This window comes from Theobroma umbraticum, unplaced genomic scaffold (genome assembly GCF_002168275.2).
Source record: "Theobroma umbraticum cultivar Fairchild unplaced genomic scaffold, ASM216827v3 scaffold_50.0, whole genome shotgun sequence".
Lineage (NCBI taxonomy): Eukaryota > Viridiplantae > Streptophyta > Magnoliopsida > Malvales > Malvaceae > Theobroma > Theobroma umbraticum.
In genome coordinates, this window is record NW_018397261.1 from 4,448,672 (window position 1) to 4,472,015 (window position 23,344).

At 30.1% G+C, this 23,344-nt stretch overlaps 4 protein-coding genes across 5 annotated transcripts in view; 3 read left to right on the forward strand and 1 right to left on the reverse strand.

Annotated features, from left to right (window-relative positions):
* The first annotated feature begins 805 nt into the window (after positions 1–805).
* Positions 806–2,369, forward strand: CHLM (magnesium-protoporphyrin IX methyltransferase). Its single transcript, XM_021430524.1, has 2 exons — positions 806–1,508; positions 1,771–2,369. The coding sequence occupies exons 1-2, from the start codon at positions 933–935 to the stop codon at positions 2,170–2,172; spliced, it is 978 nt and encodes a 325-aa protein (XP_021286199.1). The 5' UTR covers positions 806–932; the 3' UTR covers positions 2,173–2,369.
* Positions 2,370–2,495: 126 nt separating this feature from the next.
* On the reverse strand, positions 2,496–4,694 carry LOC110417923 (trihelix transcription factor ASR3-like). The gene is made up of 2 exons (XM_021430525.1): positions 3,637–4,694; positions 2,496–3,413 (listed from the first exon to the last, which is right to left on the reverse strand). Exons 1-2 carry the CDS (start codon positions 4,310–4,312, stop codon positions 3,139–3,141), a joined length of 951 nt encoding a protein of 316 aa, XP_021286200.1. The 5' UTR covers positions 4,313–4,694; the 3' UTR covers positions 2,496–3,138.
* A 1,036-nt stretch (positions 4,695–5,730) lies between these two features.
* On the forward strand, positions 5,731–7,643 carry LOC110418427 (Histone superfamily protein). Its single transcript, XM_021431151.2, has 4 exons — positions 5,731–6,096; positions 6,256–6,327; positions 6,986–7,066; positions 7,301–7,643. The coding sequence occupies exons 1-4, from the start codon at positions 5,964–5,966 to the stop codon at positions 7,447–7,449; spliced, it is 435 nt and encodes a 144-aa protein (XP_021286826.1). The 5' UTR covers positions 5,731–5,963; the 3' UTR covers positions 7,450–7,643.
* Positions 7,644–22,555: 14,912 nt separating this feature from the next.
* The window catches only part of ML1 (MEI2-like protein 1), an 8,823-nt gene continuing 8,034 nt past the window's right edge, over positions 22,556–23,344 (forward strand). For both annotated transcript variants that reach the window (XM_021431615.2, XM_021431616.2), the window contains exon 1: positions 22,556–23,141. The gene's annotated coding sequence lies outside the window, so the exon portion shown is untranslated. The remainder of the gene's footprint in view (positions 23,142–23,344) is intronic.

A 23,344-nucleotide genomic window follows, 5' to 3' on the forward strand; every position in this document is an offset into this window, starting at 1 on the left:
AGGGCTTGAGCTTATTTTCTCTCCAACTTCTTTCAGCTCCGGGTGAACAGTGAGTCGGTGATTCTTTCGTTTTTCTTCCTTTTCAAGGTTCGTTCGCGGTTAATGCGCTGGCAGTTTAGAACGGTCACTTGGTTCACTTCCAATCGCTGCGCGCCACGTATGTACTTTTGAAGTGTGTTTGGCGCGACGCCAAGGCTGTTGTCGGGATTTTCACTGTTTCGGAGGGTTAAAAGTTTGACACCTCATATTAACTAACAGCTTCTATTTTTTATTTTACTCTACAAAGCTAGCAGCCAAATCTTTTCGATATATAAAGGAGATATTGAGTTACACTATGTCGAATTTATTAATTTTATATCATTTTATAAATTATTAATTTTTTTATTCATCGTGTATATAAAATTTTAAGTTTTATATTTGTTAAAAATATTATTTTTATATATTAAACAGTAAAAATTTTATTATTATCAAATAAATAATGAAATATTTTTTATTAAATTAAAACCTAATATGTATGATTTATTAAAACATAAAATCAAACAGATAGAAGAGTTAGATTAATAAAATATAAATAATATAAAAAGATAATAAATTTAAAACTAATTTAATGTTAAATCGATTTAGTTGAAACTTTTTTTCACGTGCTTGTACATATAAATACATATATATATATATATATATATATATATCTGTCTGTCTCGTGAAGTGTAATTAAGGATTGCGAAGGAATAATAAAAAACGCCTTAAATCAAGATGGAGCCCACAGAAATCAAGGGGGGTCAGCTCTATCATATCCACAAAGATAAAAAAATTTTATCAAAATCTTCATCACTACCTTCACAGTAGACACGTAGCCAAACCTCTCCACACCGGCCGGAGAGACGAATCGAGGGACTCAGGGAAAAAGAAAATTAAATAATTCAGTCAAAATTATGGTGTCTCTATCTTCTCACATTCCTTTCCACACCCACCCCAGATTCTGCGCATTCTCTTCGAAACTCCCCAACAAACGTAAAACGACGCCGTTCAGGACCACCATAACTACCACCGCCATTCCCCCTCCATTCACTGCCGCTTCCGTTACCGACCTCTCCGCCGTGGAAGGTACCACCATTGCTCTCATAGGCGGAGGTTCCGTCGCCGCCCTAGCCGCCGTTCTCTCCCTCACTGACCCCGAACGCCGACGTCGCCTCCAAGCCGAAGAAGTCGGCGGCGGCGACAAAGAAGTCGTCAAAAGCTACTTTAACAATTCCGGTTTCCAGAGATGGAAAAAGATTTACGGAGAGACCGATGATGTCAACAAGGTCCAGCTTGATATTAGGCTGGGGCACTCGAAGACAGTTGAAAATGTGATAAAAATGTTGACTGATGAAGGCTCGCTGAAAGGAGTGACAGTTTGCGATGCCGGGTGCGGGACCGGCTGTCTCGCGATTCCCTTAGCGAAAGAAGGGGCTGTTGTTTCGGCTAGCGATATTTCCTCTGCCATGGTGGCTGAGGCTGAGAATCAGGTCAGTAAGATGGGCAGTTAAACTGTCATAACCGTTTTTTGTAAAAAATGACTGAAATTTTTGTTTGAATACCGGTCTTATCTTACGCATTGTTTGGATAATGGAGTTTTAACTGATGAATGCTTAGTGGATAATTCAAATTAAATGTTTATTTCAAAGAACAAAATGCAAAATTGTATATTGTTTATGTAATTGCAAAGAATGTTTTTGTAGTTTGTTGATTTCGAGTTGCGGTCCTGAATTGTGTAATAATATAATGCAGGCGAAGGAGCAGTTAGTAGTAGGGAATGGTGATATTGCGCCGGTTATGCCAAAATTTGAAGTGAAGGATTTGGAGAGTTTAGATGGAAAGTATGATACTGTGGTGTGCTTGGATGTTCTAATACATTATCCGCAGAGTAAAGCAGATGGAATGATTGCTCACCTTGCTTCACTAGCTGACAAGCGATTAATTTTGAGCTTTGCACCCAAGACATTTTATTATGATCTATTAAAGAGGATTGGAGAGTTGTTCCCAGGGCCATCTAAGGCGACAAGGGCATATCTTCATGCAGAGGCAGATGTGGAAAGGGCATTGAATAAGGTTGGGTGGAAAATAAGGAAGAGAGGGCTAATCACTACACAGTTCTACTTTGCAAGACTCGTTGAGGCCGTTCCTGCCTAACGGGAGAGAGGTTAGATTTCATTTTTGCTTTGTTTTACTTCTACTGGATAGAAATGTCATGAAATTTTTCTCAGGTTTTCTTAGCCCTGATTTTCCTTGTAAGTCGTTATTATATTTGTGTGTCTATGTGATTAAGTGTATATTTGATGTCCTTGTATCTACTTCTGATACTTGTTCAAAATTTTGTTTGGTTTTAATGATTGACCATGGTTTATTTGATGATATCAACATATTTTGTCTGCATGCTGCGATATAATGTTTTACTTTCTATTTTCTTCAAGCCGCACCTTAATTGTCTGAGTACAAATTTTTGTTAGATTTTAAATGTTTGATCATGTTTCATGTGATGATGTCAGTTATGGCAGAGTGCTGCAATAAAATGTTATCCTTTTTTTTTCCTTTCCTTCAAGCTTGATGCATAATTATTTGAGTACAATATGGTAAATTTCTATAATTTTTCATTTCATTGTTGTCAACTTGACTGGAAGAAGATATGTGAGAAAGTCTAAACAAGTCTCCAGGTTTTTAAACAGAATAGATATGGCTATCCATTGATCAACACTGCCAATGAGGCTTAAAGGCTTCAACTTTCTTTGCTAGATTCATAATGACTCGGAAGAAATTAAACAAGAAAACTGTAACCTTAGCAATTCATTATAGTACATTAGAGTGAAAAAAAGAGTCTCCAAATTTAGAGAACTGCATCTGGTTTTCATAAATACAAGAAAAGCTTAAGACTGATCTGCTCTTACCTTGTATCTCATTTCAGTCCTAAACTCTGCCAATGATGATTGGCCAAAGAAAAACTATGGAAGTAATGCTAGGAAAGAAAATTAAAAAGGCTGGATGTAGATAGCAAAGCTTTCATGGGTCAACAATATGACAAGAAACTTAAATAAACCCAGAAATCATTTCCTTTTTGCTTCACTGTGTTGCGGGAAGCTAGGTCTATTATCTTGGTTTCATTTATAACTTATTGACTATTCTTAACAGCACATCTGTAAGCTTATTGAGGGCAGCAACTAAGCTATCAGCTTGCTCCTTCCTTTGGTCCCTATCTAGTTGGTAGTTTATGTTTTGAGATTCAAGCTGAGAACTTAGCATATTACTGCTCCTTTCTAGAACCTTGGCCCAATTAATGTCCTCACTTCCATCTATTGACAACCGCCTCCGCTTCAGCCCCTTCTGAATCATAGATCCTGTTCCAGCTGTTGAACCTGGATCCTTTTCCTTAGCTTCACCTGCAGAATAGAAGCAAAAAAATAGTTTATTCTTTGTTTGTTTCTATCTCTTTGTAGTGATGATGAGGGATTTGCTTCAGTCTTGTAACTCTCATAAATTGAAATTGAAGCTGGTTAGTGTATTGATCAAGTAATGGAATGTTACAATATTTAAATACAAACAACAGCTAAAGAAGGACAGGATGGTTGAACACTGAAACTTTGAATTATGAAACTTGGTTACCTGAAATTGGAGACAGATTACCATCTGTCTTTGCAGGACTCCTCATTGCAATAGTTTCCTTATCATTTTCTAGCCCAATTTCCTCATCAGCTTCTTCATCTTCATTTTTCTGCTCTTCCTCTGCTGTTGCTGCTGCCATTGCTACTTGATCTACACTGCTGCTGTCTATTTCTGTCATGGCCGTAACATGTGCCAGTGGAGTTGCGGCCATAGGAAATTCCCTTCCATCCAAGATGTCATAAACTTCCCTGTCAAATAAACCAGGCAATTTTCTTTCTCTTCTCGAATTACTTCTCATCGTCCAGAATGATTCAGCCCCTTCCTTTATGTGTGACTCCCAAGTCTTAATTTTCTTGAAATCACCAAGAAGATTACTCCATCTTTTCTGGCATTGAACCGGTTCCCGACCAACACCGTGCTGTTTACAATACGAAGAAACTGAATCCCACTTTGGTTCATTCTGGTCTGACGAAAAGATTGAGAATGGTATACTTCTCGCTCGTGCTCTGTTCTCTACAGCAAGCTTGGCCTGTATGAGCACAATTGTTTCTTGTCTAGTCCATCGAGTATGTCTTGTATTTTTCTTGCTGTCAGGGGCATAAAATGATTGTTCCTTTGCTTCATCAAGTTTAGAACTTGCATTCTCCTGCATGTTAATTGAATCTAGCCCCGTCATAGATGGATTGTCACAAGCGAAAAGTACCAGCTATTGAGGACGAAAGTGCTTTATATGAATGGTTTGGTAAGACCAGTTTGTTACAACCTATCTACTGGAAAAAGAAGTCAAGGGTGTATTTTGGGCGTTTAGGGTATTAGGTGGAGACGGATTGGGGCCTAAATCTCAAATATCCTTTTCATAACCAAAGAGTGTATGTCATTGTTATATTCTTGCCATCTAAAGAGATTTATTCCATATATGGAACCGTACCCTCCCTGTAAGTGATACAGTGTCCGAATAGGGGGTTCTCATATATAGAAAGTAATCAAAACAGCAGCCTGCCTCTCCTTTAACGTAAAATATATAAGGCCAGTAATGTAACTTTCTATGGAAAGGTCTAATACTCTGCATAATCATTAAGCATCTACCATAAAGAGAAAACTGCCTCATGGTAATTCTCCAAAAAGAGAACCTTTTTTTCTGTGGCACTAAGCCCATTCCCACTCCCTCAACCTTTCCAATGCTAAGAAAGTTGCCCGTATCTTGTTAATTATTATGCTTTGGTTTTTTAGTTTAGTTTATGATAACAGGCGAAACTGGACTGTAAAAGAAATCCCCAATTAGTTTGGGTATTTATCCCCGATTATAGTTCTGCATTCGGCAATGCTATGGCAGCATATGCTTCTTTCGTGGGGACTTCGGATAATGGTATGGCGATCATCCCCTTTCATATCAGGTCATAATACATTCATCAAAGGCACGTTATTATTGTATTTTATGAGCTTTTCCAATGCGCCAGATGGAAAAAAAGAAAGTAATTTAACTTTAATAAATTAATGAATAGCATGATTATGACAAAATTGAGCTTATAAGATAAGGGTTGCCAACGCCCATCAGTTCTTGTGGAACTAAGGAATCCTAACCTCCTTTAAATTATTTAAATACTTTTAAAAAAAATTTATTATTTCAATCAAATTTTTATATTTCTATTTTAAATCAAATAAATTTTTATTACTAAAGATTTAGTAGCTGTTATTAATCAAAATATTTTTTATTAATATATATTAATTATAATATATTAACATATTACGTGATCATCGCATAGAGAATTGTCATTTTGATCTATAACAATTAATCAATTATTTATCATTAAAGATTATTTGATTCAAACTAAAACTATAAGTACTTGATTGAAGTAATTAAAAATAATTATTTATTTAAAATTTGCAGAATAATTTAAATTTTTTTAAATATTATACTATTTTCTTTCTTTCATTCAAATATTACTAAACTTTCAATTTCCTTAATTACATAGCATTTGATAACACTTCCTCTCTTTTTTTTGTATAATTTTTTAATATCAAATTTTTTTAGTTAAAAAATATCCTCAAGACTCAAATATAAATATATTTAAAAAAATCTATAAAACTATTATTGATACAAATCTTTAAAGATCTTTTATTTTTAAGATCATTGACTTGTTATTAAAAAAAAATAATTAGAGCGAGACTAAAAAACGGCCCATAATGTAGCCCAACAAACCGCAGTCCAACCAGGCCCAAATCTGTGCTTCTGGCTCAAATTCCCGCGCTTTTCTCCTACCTCATCCGATGATCTTCCCTTCAATCAATTCTGTGAAGAACAGAAAATTAAAACCCTAGCTTTTACAATGGAAATTGATGAAGATAGAAGCGATCTCGAGAAAGAAAGAGAAGAACAAGACGAAGAAGAAGAAGACTCAGTTTTCGATCTCTTGAGAGATCGGTTTCGACTCTCCGCAATTTCCATCGCCGAAGCCGAAGGTCCATTTTACTCCCAAATCCTATCCCTCTTTTTTATTTTGGAGAAAGGAAAAGCTAGATATCTAAAATTCTTACATTTTATGAGTTTTATGTTAAATTATGAGCGGAATTTCTTAATTTTGACTAAATTGAATTCAAATCTTCATCTGATTCGAGCAGCGAAGAGAAACGGTATGGAAATTTCTGAACCGATAGTAGCTTGTATTGCCGATTTGGCCTTCAAATACACCGGTAAAACTTGTCGCTTATCACTATTTACTTTTTAATTTTTTTCTGTTTTTTCGTTTATCATTTTTCTTTTATGTTATTTGTACTTTGTTCTTTGAATTTCGAACTTCTTAAAATTTAAAATCCCTTTTTTAACGTTGAGTTTCTTCTATAAGCAATCACTTGATTAGATCAGTAATACAGCTATTTTATTGGTTAAAATGGTGTAGCTGAAAGGAATGATAGATTTAGATTTTTATTGTCAATTTGCAGTAGAGGCAATCTCGGGGGTTATTATTGCAATTAGATGAAGAATATTTATGAGCTAATTATTAACAATTTACATTTTTTTCTGCAATTGAAAAGGCCTTAGTTACAACTTGGTTGTATAGCAATCTTGGTTGCCCTGATGTGGTGAACACGCTCGTAATTGTGGAATTTGGTAACTTTTCAAAAAAAAAAATTGTGGAATTTGGCATGATTATCATTCAAGTCTTGGATTGTGATTTTATATGCAGCATTCTCACTGTACCTGGTGAAAATATAACAACAATCCATGACCATTTTGCATTTCAGTAGGTGACAGTTTTGCTTGTGCTACTATCACCGTTTATATTGTTTGATATTAATGTTACCAAAAGTTTGCTTGAATTAATGAAATGTGCAGCTGTTTGAATTGCAGGACAGCTGGCAAAGGACCTTGAACTATTTGCACACCATGCAGGTCGTAAATCTGTGAAAATGGAAGATGTCATAGTCTCTGGTGAGTGTTTATGGTTCACGAGCTATTGCTGTCAGTAATGTCATACAATGTTATTGAATCATTTCTTCTTTTGTGGTATTAGAGCTGCAATCGTGTGCCCCTTCTAAGAAGTGATTTATTTGAAACAGAGACAGAGAGAGAGAGTGTGCCTGTTTGGTATTGAGAGGTTAGAAATAGCAGTGTTTTATTTGTTCAGATTATAGAGACATAAAAACCTTTTTGCTTCGATTTCAGCTCATAGGAATGAACACTTATTTGCTGTATTGATGTCCTTCCGCAATAAGCTTAAAGTGAAAGAACCCCAATCTGAAAGGAAGAGGAGGAAAGGATCTAGAAAGGAAGACAAAGCTACTGACAGTGTGGTGCATGTTCCTGATGTTTGATTCTGGATTTCTATCGATAGGGAAGTTCTCATGGCATGTTATGGATAAGCAACTCTATCTGCATATTAATATTGGACATTACTTATAGCCAATACACATTAAAGCTTCCAGAAATATGTAAAACTTATCTTGAAAGGTAATTCTAGTTGTACTATAATCTATCACTAATTGGCCATCAATATCGAATTTATGCATCCTTCTGGTTTTTCTGCATGAAACTTTATATTTGCTGACTGTTGAGCTTGATATAGCTGGTAGAAGTTTACTCTGTGCCCACTTCTGCCCATCTTTAATAAATTTCATTGAGTTTCAGCTCATTCATTCTGGGAATCATGACTTCAATGCCCTTGCTAGTACAGGCAAAAGAAATGAATTCTTCAATGAGTTATTCTTTCAACTCGTTCCTTTTGGTCCCTTACCCCTCCAACCTGTACTCTTCTGTGGTTATATATCTGAACTGAGCAATGGTAGTTAGGTCACTTACCCCCCCCCCCCCACCCCACCTGTACTCTTCTTTTCCCGTTCGGGTTGAGAGTTTGAGAGAAATTAAGCTCAAGCTTCAGAGTGGCAACATTATACAGTAATTTATAAATAAAGGGCCTTTAGCCCAAGCACTCAACTGGGGTTTTCGTACTGTAGTTAAAAGGCCCACCTAACCTGCTGCAGTCTTAAAATGGTTCTCTGTCCATAGTTTCCATTTTCACTAGGTACTTGTATACTACCAACTCTTAAATTGAAGATGCATGGCATTCTTACGTTGATACGGCAAATAATATTAGCTGTTAATGCAAGTTGCAGCATTGGCTTCTGATGTCTGACCTCTATTGATTCCTTTATGTGCTTCACTTTATAAACTTCTCTGCCTCTGAAGTCTGAAAGTCTTGAGTCGTGGAATTATCAGTAGTTACTTTTATCCCGGACTGATATTAGTGGGCAATGATGTTTGAGTATCTCTGGAATCTTTACACTTCCAACCCCATGGAAAACGTTAAAAAAAATTTCACTAACTCCAATAAAGAAAGGCGGGAGCGGGAAGGTTGTTCAAGTGGTTTTCAGTTACGCGCTCAATCAGGTGCAGGTAAAAAATATTTTGGAAATTTTAATTAGAGAAAAGATGCGTTGGCGTAGTTGGTTGGTTGGGAGGGTGACGAAACGAAACTGAATTATATTACTTTTTTGGCAGCGTCTTACAGTGAGGTCTGATCCAAACTTTTGTCAGACTGGATATTTTTGCAGCTTTTCCTTCCGGTACATGCCACGCGCCCTCAGAAACTGGTCATCGCTTTTGCTTACTTGCTTTCCTGGCTTTGCTTTGCTTTGCTTGCCGGAACCAACTTCCATTTGTTCTTTCTTCACTTTGTGTACCCGACAGGAAAACCAAAACATGTTCCAAACCACACGCGCATTTGTCAATGCTTGGAGTTCAAATGTTGGCTTTTCAGTTTTCTTTTCCTTTCTTTATTTTTTTTTTTGACCTTTCACCAATTCACGTTTGTCGTGATCTTAGCTGAAGTTTCGGTCGAGTTAACGTCTTGGGTCCCACTTACGGTGAACTGAAACTGAACTCCGATGGGATGAGATAGACGCCTCTTCCCTCCACAGCACATACACCCCAAGGGGTCGGGGATGAGAAAGCATTCTTCGTGGGCCATTTTAGTGTATAGGAGCTTACCCTATTTCATGTCTTCGTACACTTCAAAGCTCAAACTACCCAATTTTGATAGCTCCTATTGAATTTAAAACAAAGTGACATTTTTTTTGTCTTTTTCCTTTTATTTTTTTTCTCTTTGTGGTGGAATTTATACTATGATGTAAAAAGTTGAGAAACAAAATCATTGTTTGGGTACTTATAATGATGCTTGAGTGTGTGAAAAACTCAATGCATCCATGGAAAAAGCCGCATGGTACAATACACGTATGATATGTAAACTAGATTGTTGGAGGAGAAGAGTGTTTGATTACTCTTTGCATTGCCTTTAGCAAAGCATGTTGGAATATCTTAGCGTCTGTAAAAAAAACAAAAACAAAAACTTTATGTGTCAGGATGTAAGTCCTGTCACCCAACACAAACCAATTTGACTTTGTTAGTGATTAATAAATATTATTACCCCACTAAACACATTCATTAAGGGGAAATGGTATGATGATTAAAATTCCAAAGTTAATAATTTGTCATTGCTTAGACGACAATTTTGGAGTAGCCCATCATCATCATGGTATTGGTTCACCATCAGTCAAAGTGAAAAGATTACAGATTAGCTCAATGTCTTTTAACATTTATTCATTGAAGAATCTGCATTTACATTGTGCAATAAAAAGGCATTGGGATCTTTGGAAATAATGCATATACCTTTTTCACTGTTTTGCTTTTAAACACCGTCAAAACAAAAACTCACTGTGACAGATCTATCATTTCTTTTCTTTTTCTTGCTCCTACCTCCTCATCAGGAGTCAAAAGAAGCAAATTTTCAAGCTGGAGACCGCCATGACTAAGAAAAGCTATTCTCCTTTATGAAAACCTTCGCCTCTCTCTCTCTCTCTCTCTCTCTCTCTCTCTCGGTCAGTTTTCCTAACCCGTCACCTCTTTAATCTGAACTAAAACAGTTTGACCGTGCAAATGGAAGGAAAGCCCATATCTTCGAACGGGCAGGACTCGTCACCAACAAGCTTTCCACGTGGCTAAATTTTGTTATCCCCAATAAAAAAAGAAGAACCTCAACCTCTGTCCTTGATCCCTCCCATAAATGATGCCCCATTCGGCCGTCACCTTCATGCATGCAACAGCTGTGGCCTATGGATCAAAACGGCCATCATCACACCTTTACCACGTGAATCCCTCTGCCTCTTTAAACGTCAGCTCTTTTGCCCTTTTGTTTTCTTTCTTGTTTTTGCTCGTCGGTCGTTGCCTCTTTCTCATTATTATTTCGCCCTTATATGTCACCATAGTAAGGCCTCGGTTTGCCTAGCAGATGTGCTAGAAGCTGCATTACACAACATGCATGCTTTCTTAATGTGTTTGTTTCATTAAATATTTTCTTTTGTTTATTGCCAATAAAGAAAATATTAATTGAAAGAATTATGTAATTAATGTATTGTCTATTTTTTAATTTGACATGACAAATACATTTAAAAGGAAAAAATATTTCTTAAAATAATAAATTAATTAATGTTGACAAGTGTCAATAAATATATAACGTGTGCAAAGTAATTTGGTCCATTATACCTAAAAACTAAATAGATTAAATATTTTTAAAAAAATTAATCACAATTGACTAAACGTAAAAGAAGACCTAATTGATCAAACATATAATTAGTTTGATAAGTTTGGTTTTGAACTAATTGATCAAAATTTTATCACTTTTTTTTTACAAATTATAATATTAAAACTTATGAACTTCATCTATAATTATAAAATATATATACAAATTATGTATAAATTAAATATATGTATATATATGATATGTTACTTTATTATATATATGAAATTAATGAAGCAACATATATGTTATAATATTTTAATTTTTATATCAAAGTTTGTATAAATATTAACTAATTATAAATAATATGTTATAAAAATTAAGATGATAACTAATAAAATTATTAAGTGTAATTATATAAATAAAGTTTATTATAAGTTACTGTGTTGCTTATGTATAAATCAATAATATGTCTGTATATAATATATTACTTTATTATGTATATATAAAATTAATGATACAACTTATATATTATAATGCTTTATATCAAAATTTGTATAAATAAAATATAATTATAAACAATATATTATAAAAACTAGAGTGATAATTAATAAAATTATTAAGTATAATTATATAAATAAATATTATAAATTATAGTAATGTTTATGTATAAATTATATATATATATATATATAATGTTTATACAATTATATATATTCATAACATTTTATGTTACGAAACATTACTAAGGTGTAATAACTATAACATATTAATACATAAGATATTTACTATCATATATTATAATCTTAACATAAACGTTATATCATCTAAAATATATAACTTGCAATTTCATATTAATATATATTTACAAATAAATGAATATATATAACTAAATTTAAATTGCTATGATTATAATTTGTATACGTAGATATAATAAACTAATATATTTGAAATATATTAATAATTAAGTTTATTATTAATTTTGCATAATATATAAAAAATATTATATATGTTAATAAATATTAAAAATTAGTTTGGTGTTTTGGGTGCATTGGTCTAAAAAATTTGAAAATTAAAAACCAATAAAAAAATCAATTGAATCAAACATTTTGGACCAATTGATTCAATTAATCAAATAAACTAAATTGTTTTATCTAAATCATGTTTAATTATGGTGAGTAATTAATTTGGTTTAATTTTACTCGCTGAAAAAAGTTTCTCCACGAAGATTATTGGTGGCAGTGGAGGTTTCAGGGGTTTTTTTTTTCCATCAAGTTTGAGGTTTTGAAGGAGTTTTTGAGCAAACCAGTGGATGAAAAGGAAAAGTGGCAGGAGAGGAAACGGCATGGGTGATTGACTATAATATTGGGACGCTATTATTGGTGAGATTTAGAGAAAAAAAAAAAGAATTGTCCAAAAACTACACACTAATTAAGGAAGAAAGGAAAATGAGAGAAATCCAAAGGTGTTTTTTTTTTTAATTTAGACAAAAAATGAGAGAATTTTCAAAAACTACTCTAATTAAAGAAAAAAAAAAGAAGAGAAGAGAAAACAAAAGCTGGTATTTTATTTTTTTTTGACAATCAGCAAGAAGGGAGGGTTTTAAGGATAGTTTTTGTAGATTTTTCAAAACTATGCCGTTTTAACAATAGGAAGGAGAAAAAACTACTGTTACATCAACGAAATTCTTACAGAAATTTAGCCAAATTTCCTATATAATGAATAGTTTGACAAAAAAAAGTTTGTTTGAATTCAATTTCTGTTGTTAGGTATTATTTAAGGGCGGAGCAAGTGTATTTATGGTCAACAAAGTTTAGCCACATTTGGCATATAATGAATAGTTTGACAAAAAATATTTGTTTGAATTCAATTTTTATGTTTAGGTATTATTTAGGAGCAAAGGGGTGAGTAAAATCAAATTAGATCAATTATTCACCCAAACTAAATACGATTTGAGTAAAACGGTTTGGTCTATTGAATCAATTAATTAGTTTAAAATATTTGATGCAATTGATATTTTAGTCGATTTTTTGTTTTAAAATGTTTAAACCAATCCACCTAAAAAAACAAACTCATTTCTTTTATATATTAAGAATAATTAATAGTAAATTTAATTAATAATATATTTTAAATATATTAGTTTATTATATGTACATATACAAATTATAATCATAACAATTTATTTTTAGTTATATATATTTATTTATTTGTAAATATATATTAATATGAAATTACAAGTTATATATTAAATGATATAACTTATAAGTTAATATTATAATATATGATAGTAAATATCTTATATATTAATATGTTATAGTTATTACACCTTAGTAATATTTCATAATATAAAATATTATGAATATATATATAATTGTATAAACACTATATATATTTAATTTATACATAAATATTACTATAACTTCTAATTTTTATTTTTATAATTACACTTAATAACTTTTAATTATCATCCGAGTTTTTATAACATATTATTTATAATTAGTTATTATTTATATATGCATATATATGTTTAATTTATACATAAGTAATACTGTAAATTATAATAAACTTTATTTATATGATTACACTTCATAATTAGTTACATCTTAATTTTTATAATATATTGTTTATAATTAGTTATTATTTATACAAAGTTTGATATATAAATTATTATAACATATAATTGTTTCATTAATTTCATATATATAATATATATACATATATTTAATTTATACATAATCTGTATGTAGATTTATAATTATAGATAAAGTTATAAATTTTAATATTAAAATTTATAAAAAAAAGTAATAAAATTTTGATCAATTGATCAAAAAACAAACTAATTTTATATTTGATCGGTTTAATTTTTCTTTATATTTAGTTGGTTTTGATCAATTTTCTCAAAATATTTGATTTATTTGATCGATAGGTGTGGTAGACCAAATCACCCCTTTGCTCATCCAATCCTCTTATTCCTTTCCATATATTCCAACCAACATTGTTTCACCATTAAAAACTCCAAAGCTTATCAAATTGTAATACACTTTCAGACGCAAACCCTTCTTTGCCTCTAGAAATTGAGCCGTACACTTTTGAGCAACATGTTGGAGAAGCTGTTGGACATTTGTTATTTTCAACAAAAATTACACTATCTTTTTGTAAAATCGTTGAAAAAATCTGTCTACAAAGACGGATTATTTCATCATTAGCAATGAGCTATTGAGGAATTGGTGATAAACTATTGATTATAGTTTTTTAATAAATTTATCAAATTATCTATAAAATTTATTATCGATAAAAATTTTTCTGACAAATTGCATTACAGTTTAAGTGTCTTTGCTAGAATTTCTAACAAATAACTTTTGTCAAAATTTCATTTAAAAAAAGAAGAAGAAGCATATTCAACAGTATTTAGATTTTTTCAAAAAAAAAATTATTTAAAAAAATCATTGTTTTAGTGATTTTTGGATAAATACGTGCCAAAATGAATTGAAATCTCATTAGTTATTATTAAACTCTACAAGATTTTATACAATTGTCTTTAGCGACCAATATTTATAAGGAAATCCACCGTCACTTGCAAATTCAGCAAGGGCACACAATGATAACTTTATTAATTGTTAGTATATAATCATCCGCCAAGAAGGAATAATGGGAATGAAGAAGGAACAAAACCAGCTCAAAGATACTAGGATCCAAAAATATATCGGGCACTTTAAAAGAGAACATGCCATGCTGTACTTCGAAATTTTTGGACCAAAGATAAGGCATTTGGCTTGATCATGGAGATTTGATCTGTCGGGTGCGCCATTATCACATGGATCATTAATCCTTATACTCTAATGCTTTGGCGTGTGGGACCCCAACCCCAGCTCCGCCTAATTTAGGTATCTTCCCAAATTATGCCTCCACGTGGCAGCCTGCAGCCCCTCGTCGATTTTATTTTAATTTAATTAATTAACTGGAAATTTGTTAAGACATCCTATCCTTGGGTGGGGTAAGGGTGTCGTGGATTCATGTATGTTGTAACTGTCCAGGTTCCTTAGTTTCTGATCGGAAGGAGTTCACATAATAAATTACTTATTTTAAAGGAAAATAAAAAAATTATGTATTTAAGTTGTTATATTATTATTTATTATAATATATTAATATTTTATATCATTATTTATTATATTATATTAAAATAATATAATAAATACTATTTCAATTGATCATTAATTATAAAAATTTATTTAATTTAAAATAAGAATATAAAAATTTAATTAAATATACAAATATTTATATAAATTTTTATGAATAATTTAAAAAAATTTGAAGTTTTATGTTAATAAATTATTATTAAAATTTAGACATATATTAATGTCAATTATCAAAATTGTACTATGTATACCAATTAAATCTAATTGTGTTGTCCATAATAATTTAGCTTCACAGCTATACAAAATGTAAACGAAATTAAATATTAATACCTTCACTTTTTGTTTCACTTTCAAGTTGACCAACCCAATATTCTTTTGTTATATTTTCAAAACATTGCTTGAACAAAAATGTATAGTGTAGTTTTTGTATATATAAATTTATTATTTACTAATTAATATATAACAATAAAAAGAAATTAAAATATCTAATGATCCAACTATTCACGATAAATAAATAAAAATATCCTATAAATATATTTGACTGCCAAGCAAAGTAACTTCACATCAACTTAGAAGTTCAGGTGTTGAATAAATAATACATGCATCAACATCTTAGTAGAATAAATCTCTAGATCAACAAAAAATTCAACAATTACCTCATCTGCAAATTGACAATCTATCTGTTAATAGTGCACCTACAAAATCCCACTAAGAGAAAACACCCCACACCCCCTCCCCCTAGTAAACATCCATATGCAATTCGTACGGTTTTAAGATGCCCTGTCCTATCATTATCGAAGGGTTGATTTGCATTTATTTTTTATTTTAATTTAGGTTGCAAAAAGCTCGCCTCTTTCGTACTGTATTTATATGATGGAATTTACTTCTAAGGAGGCGACTTAAGGATTATTTTCAGAATATACTTGTTTAATATATGGTCCTCCTTTTTTTTTTTTTCACCAAAAGGTCTAATTTCAAAGATTCTATAATATCATTATAACATTATTGACTTTTCTAAAAATTAAAAAAAAAAATCAAGGGATGAGTGGGGGATAACCTTCTGTCTTTGAAATCAATGTTTTTAGGACGGAGAAAGAGATACATCACTGTCGCACATTGCAAAGTCCGCAATTATCTCACTAGGATTTTTTTTGTATTATAAAAAGAATAAAAATTATTAATTAGATTTTATTTTAATGATAAGGATGAGGTTTTGGTATTTTTAGATTTTAATATGTTTGGATTTAATCAAAATTTATTTTGATTTATTTATAATTTTTTCATGAATGTTTTGTTTAAGATATGTTAAAAAAAATTATTATCGAATCGAGGGTAAAACTCCAATTGTCTCACTAATTTAATATTCAATTCAAATATTGTGCCAAAAAGAATTTCGAAAAATCTGTTTGTTTGTGGTGAGTTTGGTCGTTAATTTTTAGCTTCACTGAGTTTGTAATGTTAGCTTATTGGGCATTTTGTTTCTTTTAAGAGACTTTTCTTATTTTATACGTAGTTATTACGCCGATTTGTTTTTTTCTTTTTTACACGAAAGTGATGAAGTTTATCAATTATGGAGCGCAAAAATAAGATTTAAATAAATTTTTTAAAAAAAAAACCCAGAGAGTTTGGTGGTGAGCGGTGACAGGTAACTTAACTACAAGTCTAAAACGTCGACGACACTGTTATGTTTTTGGTTACGAAAAGGAAGTGACAGGCCTGCTTTGAACCATGGGTCCCACGTCAATGATTTTACGATTTCTCATTGGCTTTATAATTTCACAATTCCCAGTAAAAATACAAAACAACAAAGTCGCCGTTGTCAAACACGGTTGTTAAAAATGGAAAAAAATATTAAAAATCCTTTTTTTTAATTGCTTTAATAAAAATTAAGAGGGGAAAGCAGAATTGCACAATATCATTGCCGTTCAGCGGCTTTTTATGCACGAACTAATACATGGATGACACGTGGGACTTTCGGAAAAGTGTTCCGAATAAATGCTTTTGTAACCTTTTTCGCGGCGCCCCAGCTAACCAAATTTGTTGTTGGTGCCTGCTGGTTCGACACTGACTCGGGTTTCCTCCTGGCTCGGCTTGCGGCTTGAAACAGTACTAGTCCCTTTCAACAAGTTTCCATTTTCAAATTGATAAAGAGTTTTTTTTTTCCCTTATTTTGTTAGGACAAAACTAGGGAGTACCCCAATTTAAATTGATTTAAATGTTAAGTTTGTTAAGAGAAACAAACTTATAAATGATGAATTATTATGCTTGTTGTGTAGCTTAATTTTTTTGACATAATATTTTAAAAAACTTTTAAATTATTAAAAAAAATTAAATAAATATTTAAAATTTTAATATATTTAATTAAAATTTTATATTTTTATTTTGAATCAAATAAGCTCTTACATTTTTATTTTTAGTCAAATAAACTCTTGCAACTAATTATCATTTAATCAAAATATTATTTCTCCTTTTATATGACTTAATGTTATAATAATTGATGATGATGTGACATATTAACGTATCATAATTAGTGATAACGTGACATGTTAATTTTTTAACTTTCGTATCAACGTCGTATCAATGTTTTGTAGATATAAAATGATATGTGATATTTTGATTAATAATAATTAATTAATTATTAATCATAAAAACTTATTTAATTTAAAATAAAAATACCAAAACTTGATTGAATCTGATAAAAGAATAAAATTTTATTTAAATTTTTTAAAATAATTTAAAAACTTATTTAGCATTATGTCATTTTTTTTGACAAAAGCTTAAAGAAAAATTGGTAGACTACTAACATTATTTACCTACCGATCTTGCTAGTCATATTACCTCCATTTGTCCACCATGCTTGACAGGAAAGTAAAAAGATTTAACATGAAAACAAAAAATTTTGCTCCATAAATTAGAATAATAAAAGGCTTAAATGACAAAAAATAGTTTTGATTATATCAGATTATGCAACTGAATTCCATAATTTCATTCTACTGAAAAAAGTTCTTATCATCTTATTTTACTAAAAAATATTATTACTCTTTTATTATATTTACATAAAATCTTTATTTTGTACAAAAAATCAGCATTTGTTAAGTTCAATATCAATTGACATTTTTTATTCATGTGATATTTGACAGTGGTTTGATAATATGATCATATAATACATCACATAGATAAAAAAAATTACTAATTGACACTAAGCTGGATGATTATTAATTTTTTATTACGAATTAAGGGTTTATGAAGATATAATAAAATAATAGAACCTTTTTAAATGCAAAACAGGGATAAAATTTGTTTTGTTTATAATAAACATATAGGGACTCAATTTTCTTATATAAAATGAAAAAATTAAAAAAATGAATAAAACTATCACACTACCACCACATCTTTCTATTTATTAGAGTCATTTATAAAATACAAGTTTTGCTATGTGAATATCCACCAAGGTTGAATCAAACAGGTAAAATCTTTAATGATTATTTATTAGTACCTTTTTTTCATTAATTATTTTTTTCATTTCATTTTCTGTATGATGAAGAATAAGAGCATTAGTAGTAAAATTCAAATCACAACAGATAACTTAAAAACTCGAAAGTCACCTCCTAAAACATGGTAGGTGAAGTAGCCTTGCAGCCAACTATATCGTTGGTTCCTCTTTTGACATTTATACATTGGGGATAACAATAATTTCAATGGAAAGCGCATACGATATTTCCTTTTCTAAATAGCTAATATTGTTTACAAGCTACATTCATATATAGTTGTGCATTAATTATTAGGACTAAACTTGAAGAAGATGTATATTTATGTGTGCATATATATATATATATATATATATATATATAGAGAGAGAGAGAGAGAGAGAGAGAGAAGTATGAATGTTGGAACAAATTTTAATTGTCGAAAATATATATTTTTAAATTATGATTTTAATTTTAAATAAAATTTAAAAAATTATTTAAATGATATAGTTATAATTGTATGTAATAGTTAGACAATGATTGAAATTCAAATTATGAAGTAGATACAATTACTATATGAGATAAAGTCCAAGATCAAAAGCTTTTTCCTTAATTTTAAGAGTATGTTTGGTCTGATTTTTCTTTTTTTAACTTGAAAGCTACTATAAAATTTTCATGAAAAATAATAATTTTTAAAATTAAGTTAAAACTGTTTGATAATTTTACTTTTTATAAGTTTGATTTTTATAGATGAGATGTTTGACAAAACAACTTATATAAACTTTAATTTTGTATTTAATAAATCAAGAGAAAAAATAAATAAAATAAAAAAGATTAGTGTAAAAAATATGTAATTTTCTCTATAATATTATGAATTGTTAAAGGGTAAAAGAAGAATATAAAAAAATTTGTTGTTATTTTTTAAAAATTGATCTAAAATTTATGATCTTTGAAGTTGAACAAAACTGATATTAAGGAAGAAAAGAAACCCAACATTAGTATCACTAGTAAGGAAAATCATGTTTAGCTATTAATTTGACAACTCATTTCAAAGTCTTGATGTCCTCATTAACAAAATTTCCCCATATCATCTATTGTTATACCTATAAGAAAAAATTCTTCAAAATTGAGTTTCAATAAATGAGTATAAATATTAACTTTTTAATTTTCATATAATTTATTTTAACAGCCATTGACCTATTTGACTAGTTATTTCAATTATATTCAACAAATATTATATACATAAAAAAGTTATAAATAAATAAACATCGCATAATTATCATATTAAACAATAAATTGAGAAATATCAAACAATAATAAGAGTTTTCAAAGACAAAAAAGAATGATAGCAAATAAAATAAAAAAACAAAACAGGAAGAAAAATAAAAAAAATATCTAAATGTGATTTTGAATTTTAGATCTTCTTTTTTTTTTTAAATTTTTGTAAGAACAAAAAAATCCTCGAAAGATGATTTGCAGAAAGAGGGGAGGAAAGGGAGATCAATGGAGAGAGGGGGAGGGGAAGGGGGATTTTTTGATTGAGGATTGGGTTTAGGATTATTAAAAACATTAGCAATTTATTACTCATTATATTTTTAAATTGTTATTTTCTCAATTAAATAAAATTTAATTATTATATAAATAATATAAATAATCGTATGTAGAAGTATCATAGAATGATTCGAATTAAGAAGTGGGCACAATTGATAAACTAGATAAAGTTTAATCTTAATTATAAATTTCCATTTTAAATATTTATTATTAAAAATATTAGCAAGATTTATCCACTTTTTTTGTAAATAAGATTTTTAATTCTATTCAATTTCTCATTTCAAAAGTGCCACTCGTCATTTTAAATAATTTGTAATTATTATATATAGTATTTATAATTATACATAGTAGTATTAAACAAGAATTGAAATTCAAATTAAAAGTAGGCATGATTATTCAATAAGATAAAATCCAATCTTATGTCTAAATTATCTAATAAATTTATGAACAAGAATTATAATTATAATAAATATTTTTCACTGAAAATGTTTTTTATAATGCTAATATTATTGAACAAGTTATAGATTAATATTACAAAATTTGAATCATGAATAATTTAAAAATATTTGTATTTATATATCATTATCAATATTAAAAACAAAGTATTTGTATGTAATGCACATGACAAGAAATATTAGTGAATAATAATAATAATAAATCACTATACTTACGTCGCCAATTTTATCCCAAATATCTGTACTCCCCGATATACCGTATAATTATTGAATTATTTCAAATATGGGAAATACCAATTCATGAGTAAATCAACTAATTAATTCATAAAATGAGATATTATAATAAAATTAATAAATCATTACCACACCTGATAAGGCAAAAATCTTGAAATGGTATTTTTTAAAATAAAATTTTTTTATTGTTAGACAAAATAATATTACTCAAGCAATATATATATATATATTTAAGAGTAGAACATTTTATGCTTTTGTTTAAATTGATTGATTGTAGCATCTATTAGCCACCGGGGCTTTATGTCCATTAATCACTTCTTATCAATCAAGGTTAAGTTAACTTAACATTAATTTTATATTGCTAATACATTATCTTAGTTTCAAGTTACGGTTTTATATTGCTAATGCATTATCTTAGTTTCAAGTTACGACTTAGTGACTTCATGAGATGGAGATGGTCTACGCTTTGCACGCCAAGTATATAGCATTTATAATTAAACGTTTAGTAAAAGTTTTGTGCTTCCAAATTTGAGAGTGAAACTCCAAAGGATTGTCCTTGTTCGTTACTTAATTGTTAAAAAGATTCTTTGCTTACTCGCCAGTGCATAATAAGGCCATTTCCTAGTACAATTTTTTGATTTTGGTATTTGGATTAGAAAAATCAAAAAGGTCAACTGTAAATGTTGCATGTGGATTGGTATAGGCTTAAATCGCAAACACATGGAATTGGTACAGTGTAATGGAAATTTGCCTAGCTTGCTCTCCTACATGTGATTACAGAAGTTTGTAATTATTCTTGGAGTAGACAAGACGAGAGTCAGGATCTCATCTCTCACCCTTTTTTTTTTTCATTAAATTACAAAAGAAAAAAAAAAACAGAGTTCACAAATACTGATGACATATCGTACACGACACTCATTTCCAGCATTTCTTGCATTAATGGAGAACATGCAATTCAGAAATATACCGATTTTTGTCTAACAGTCTAATCATCTTCATAACTACCAATACCAAATTCACCCAAACCCTTGCCCGGATGAAGTTCAAGGCAAATGATCTTAACCCTTTACTGATTAATTACATAACCCGTCGCAAGAATCTTGATGAATCGTTTTCTTTTTTTTTTTAAGTATAAACTATATACACTAAAATAAATTAAACTTTAAAAAATCCTATAAGAAACAAATTAATTTTCCAATAATCCAATCACAAATTATTAAAAAACGTGCCTAGGTTTGGCTACCTGACCCATGAATACTCACAACCCCCATTTATATCAAGAATAAGATATTGGAATCTTACCTTTTAGCATTTTCTCAAAAGATAAAAAAAAAAAAAGAAACTTACACCTTAGGATTAACAATGATTTATTTAAAACTTGAAGTATTAACATTTATTAGTTTATTGAACACATATGATATGGGTGCACAATAAATCATAATCAAAGTTTTAATACAAAGTAGTAATTCATAATTAATTGTAACAATCACCAATGAATATCGAATGCAATAAGTCATACTAATTAAATGCATTATTAGAGAAAAATGCTCAATTAACTATCATTAGCATTTCCATTGTCAAATTAAAAATTAAGAGTATCATTAAATAAAACAAATATTTCCCAAATCAACTAAAAAAATGAAAAAATCCATCCAAATATAGTTTATTGAAACCCAATTGGTCCAGCTCAATATTTACGAATACCAGAAACTTAGGCCACATTAAATCGATAAACCCTTCTATTAAAAAAAGAGCATTAAAATCCTCATTAAACTAAAGCCAGCTCATCCGAAAACCTCATTGTCCGTAATTTTAAAGCATTCGGCTCAAGCTCCGCATTCCCGTCAGGAACCGAGCCGTAACGCCGTTATTACCACCAAAATTTCCTCATATAGAAAAAAAGGCGATTTTTTTTTTAAATGTTTGAATCAAAAGCGGTCGTGTTTTAAGGAATGGGTCTGATTATTATCCACAAGAGAGAGGAAAAAAAAAAAAGAAAATGAAAAATCCCCCCGCGCCTATTTCTTTTCTGTTTTGTCTTTTTTTTTTTTCAATTTTGTTTCTTTTTCTTTTCAAAGCCAACTAACAACAACGCAACACGACACAACAACTTCTCTTTCTCTCTCTCCCTCTCCTTCCAATATCTAATTTTTTTCTCTCTCTTCTTTGGCTCTGTGTTTCTCTTGCTAAAGAACGCATCGGTGAGCGACCGGCGAGAAGCCAAATCTCGCCGGAATTTCGCTCTCTAGATTGCGGGAAATTTGCATTTCTTTTTTTTTCCTCCCGCCCCCGCCCCATCCGGAATCAAGCTGCCACAAAGAGAGAGAATAAAATTCCATTTTTGTATTTTTAAAATTGGTGTTTGTTTTTTTAAAATGATTCTGTAATTATGGTTTGGTAGAAGAAAACAAAAAAAAAAGAAGGAAAAATTATTCTCTCTCGTGTGGTGAGTAATGGCTTGCAATGCTGGGAAAAAGATGCTGAGATCCCTTGCTCTATCTTCTTCCTTTATGCCTTGAACTTTTTTTTTTCTTCTCTCTCTCCCAATCTCAAAATTGCTCTTTTTTTTTATATTTAAATTCCTGTTGCTTTCTCCTTGGGCATCAATTCATGGAAAAGGTTGCAGAATTTTCAAGAATTTTGGTTCAAAAGGTAAGGCTTGGTTTCTGTTTTATTTAGGTCAAACTTTGACAATTTTGGGGTTTCTACCTTAATTTTACTTCTAAGGTTTCAGAATTTAGGTTTTTTCATAATTCAATTCCTTGATCTGATCAGGGATATTGTAGAATTTTGTTGTTTTGATAAGTGGGAATTTTGTTTAAAAAAGGGTAGTTTTGAAGTAAGAAATATATATA

Excerpts from the sequence above, each read along its gene's own strand:
- LOC110417923 (XM_021430525.1), bottom strand. The coding sequence starts at position 4,312 with ATGACGGGGCTAGATTCAATTAACATGCAGGAGAATGCAAGTTCTAAA. Across the intron at positions 3,414-3,636 it reads TAATCTGTCTCCAATTTCAG|GTGAAGCTAAGGAAAAGGAT; the intron begins GTAACCAAGTTT and ends TCTATTCTGCAG.
- LOC110418427 (XM_021431151.2), top strand. The coding sequence starts at position 5,964 with ATGGAAATTGATGAAGATAGAAGCGATCTCGAGAAAGAAAGAGAAGAA. Across the intron at positions 6,097-6,255 it reads TTCCATCGCCGAAGCCGAAG|CGAAGAGAAACGGTATGGAA; the intron begins GTCCATTTTACT and ends TGATTCGAGCAG. Across the intron at positions 6,328-6,985 it reads TTTGGCCTTCAAATACACCG|GACAGCTGGCAAAGGACCTT; the intron begins GTAAAACTTGTC and ends TTTGAATTGCAG.
- CHLM (XM_021430524.1), top strand. The coding sequence starts at position 933 with ATGGTGTCTCTATCTTCTCACATTCCTTTCCACACCCACCCCAGATTC. Across the intron at positions 1,509-1,770 it reads TGGCTGAGGCTGAGAATCAG|GCGAAGGAGCAGTTAGTAGT; the intron begins GTCAGTAAGATG and ends AATATAATGCAG.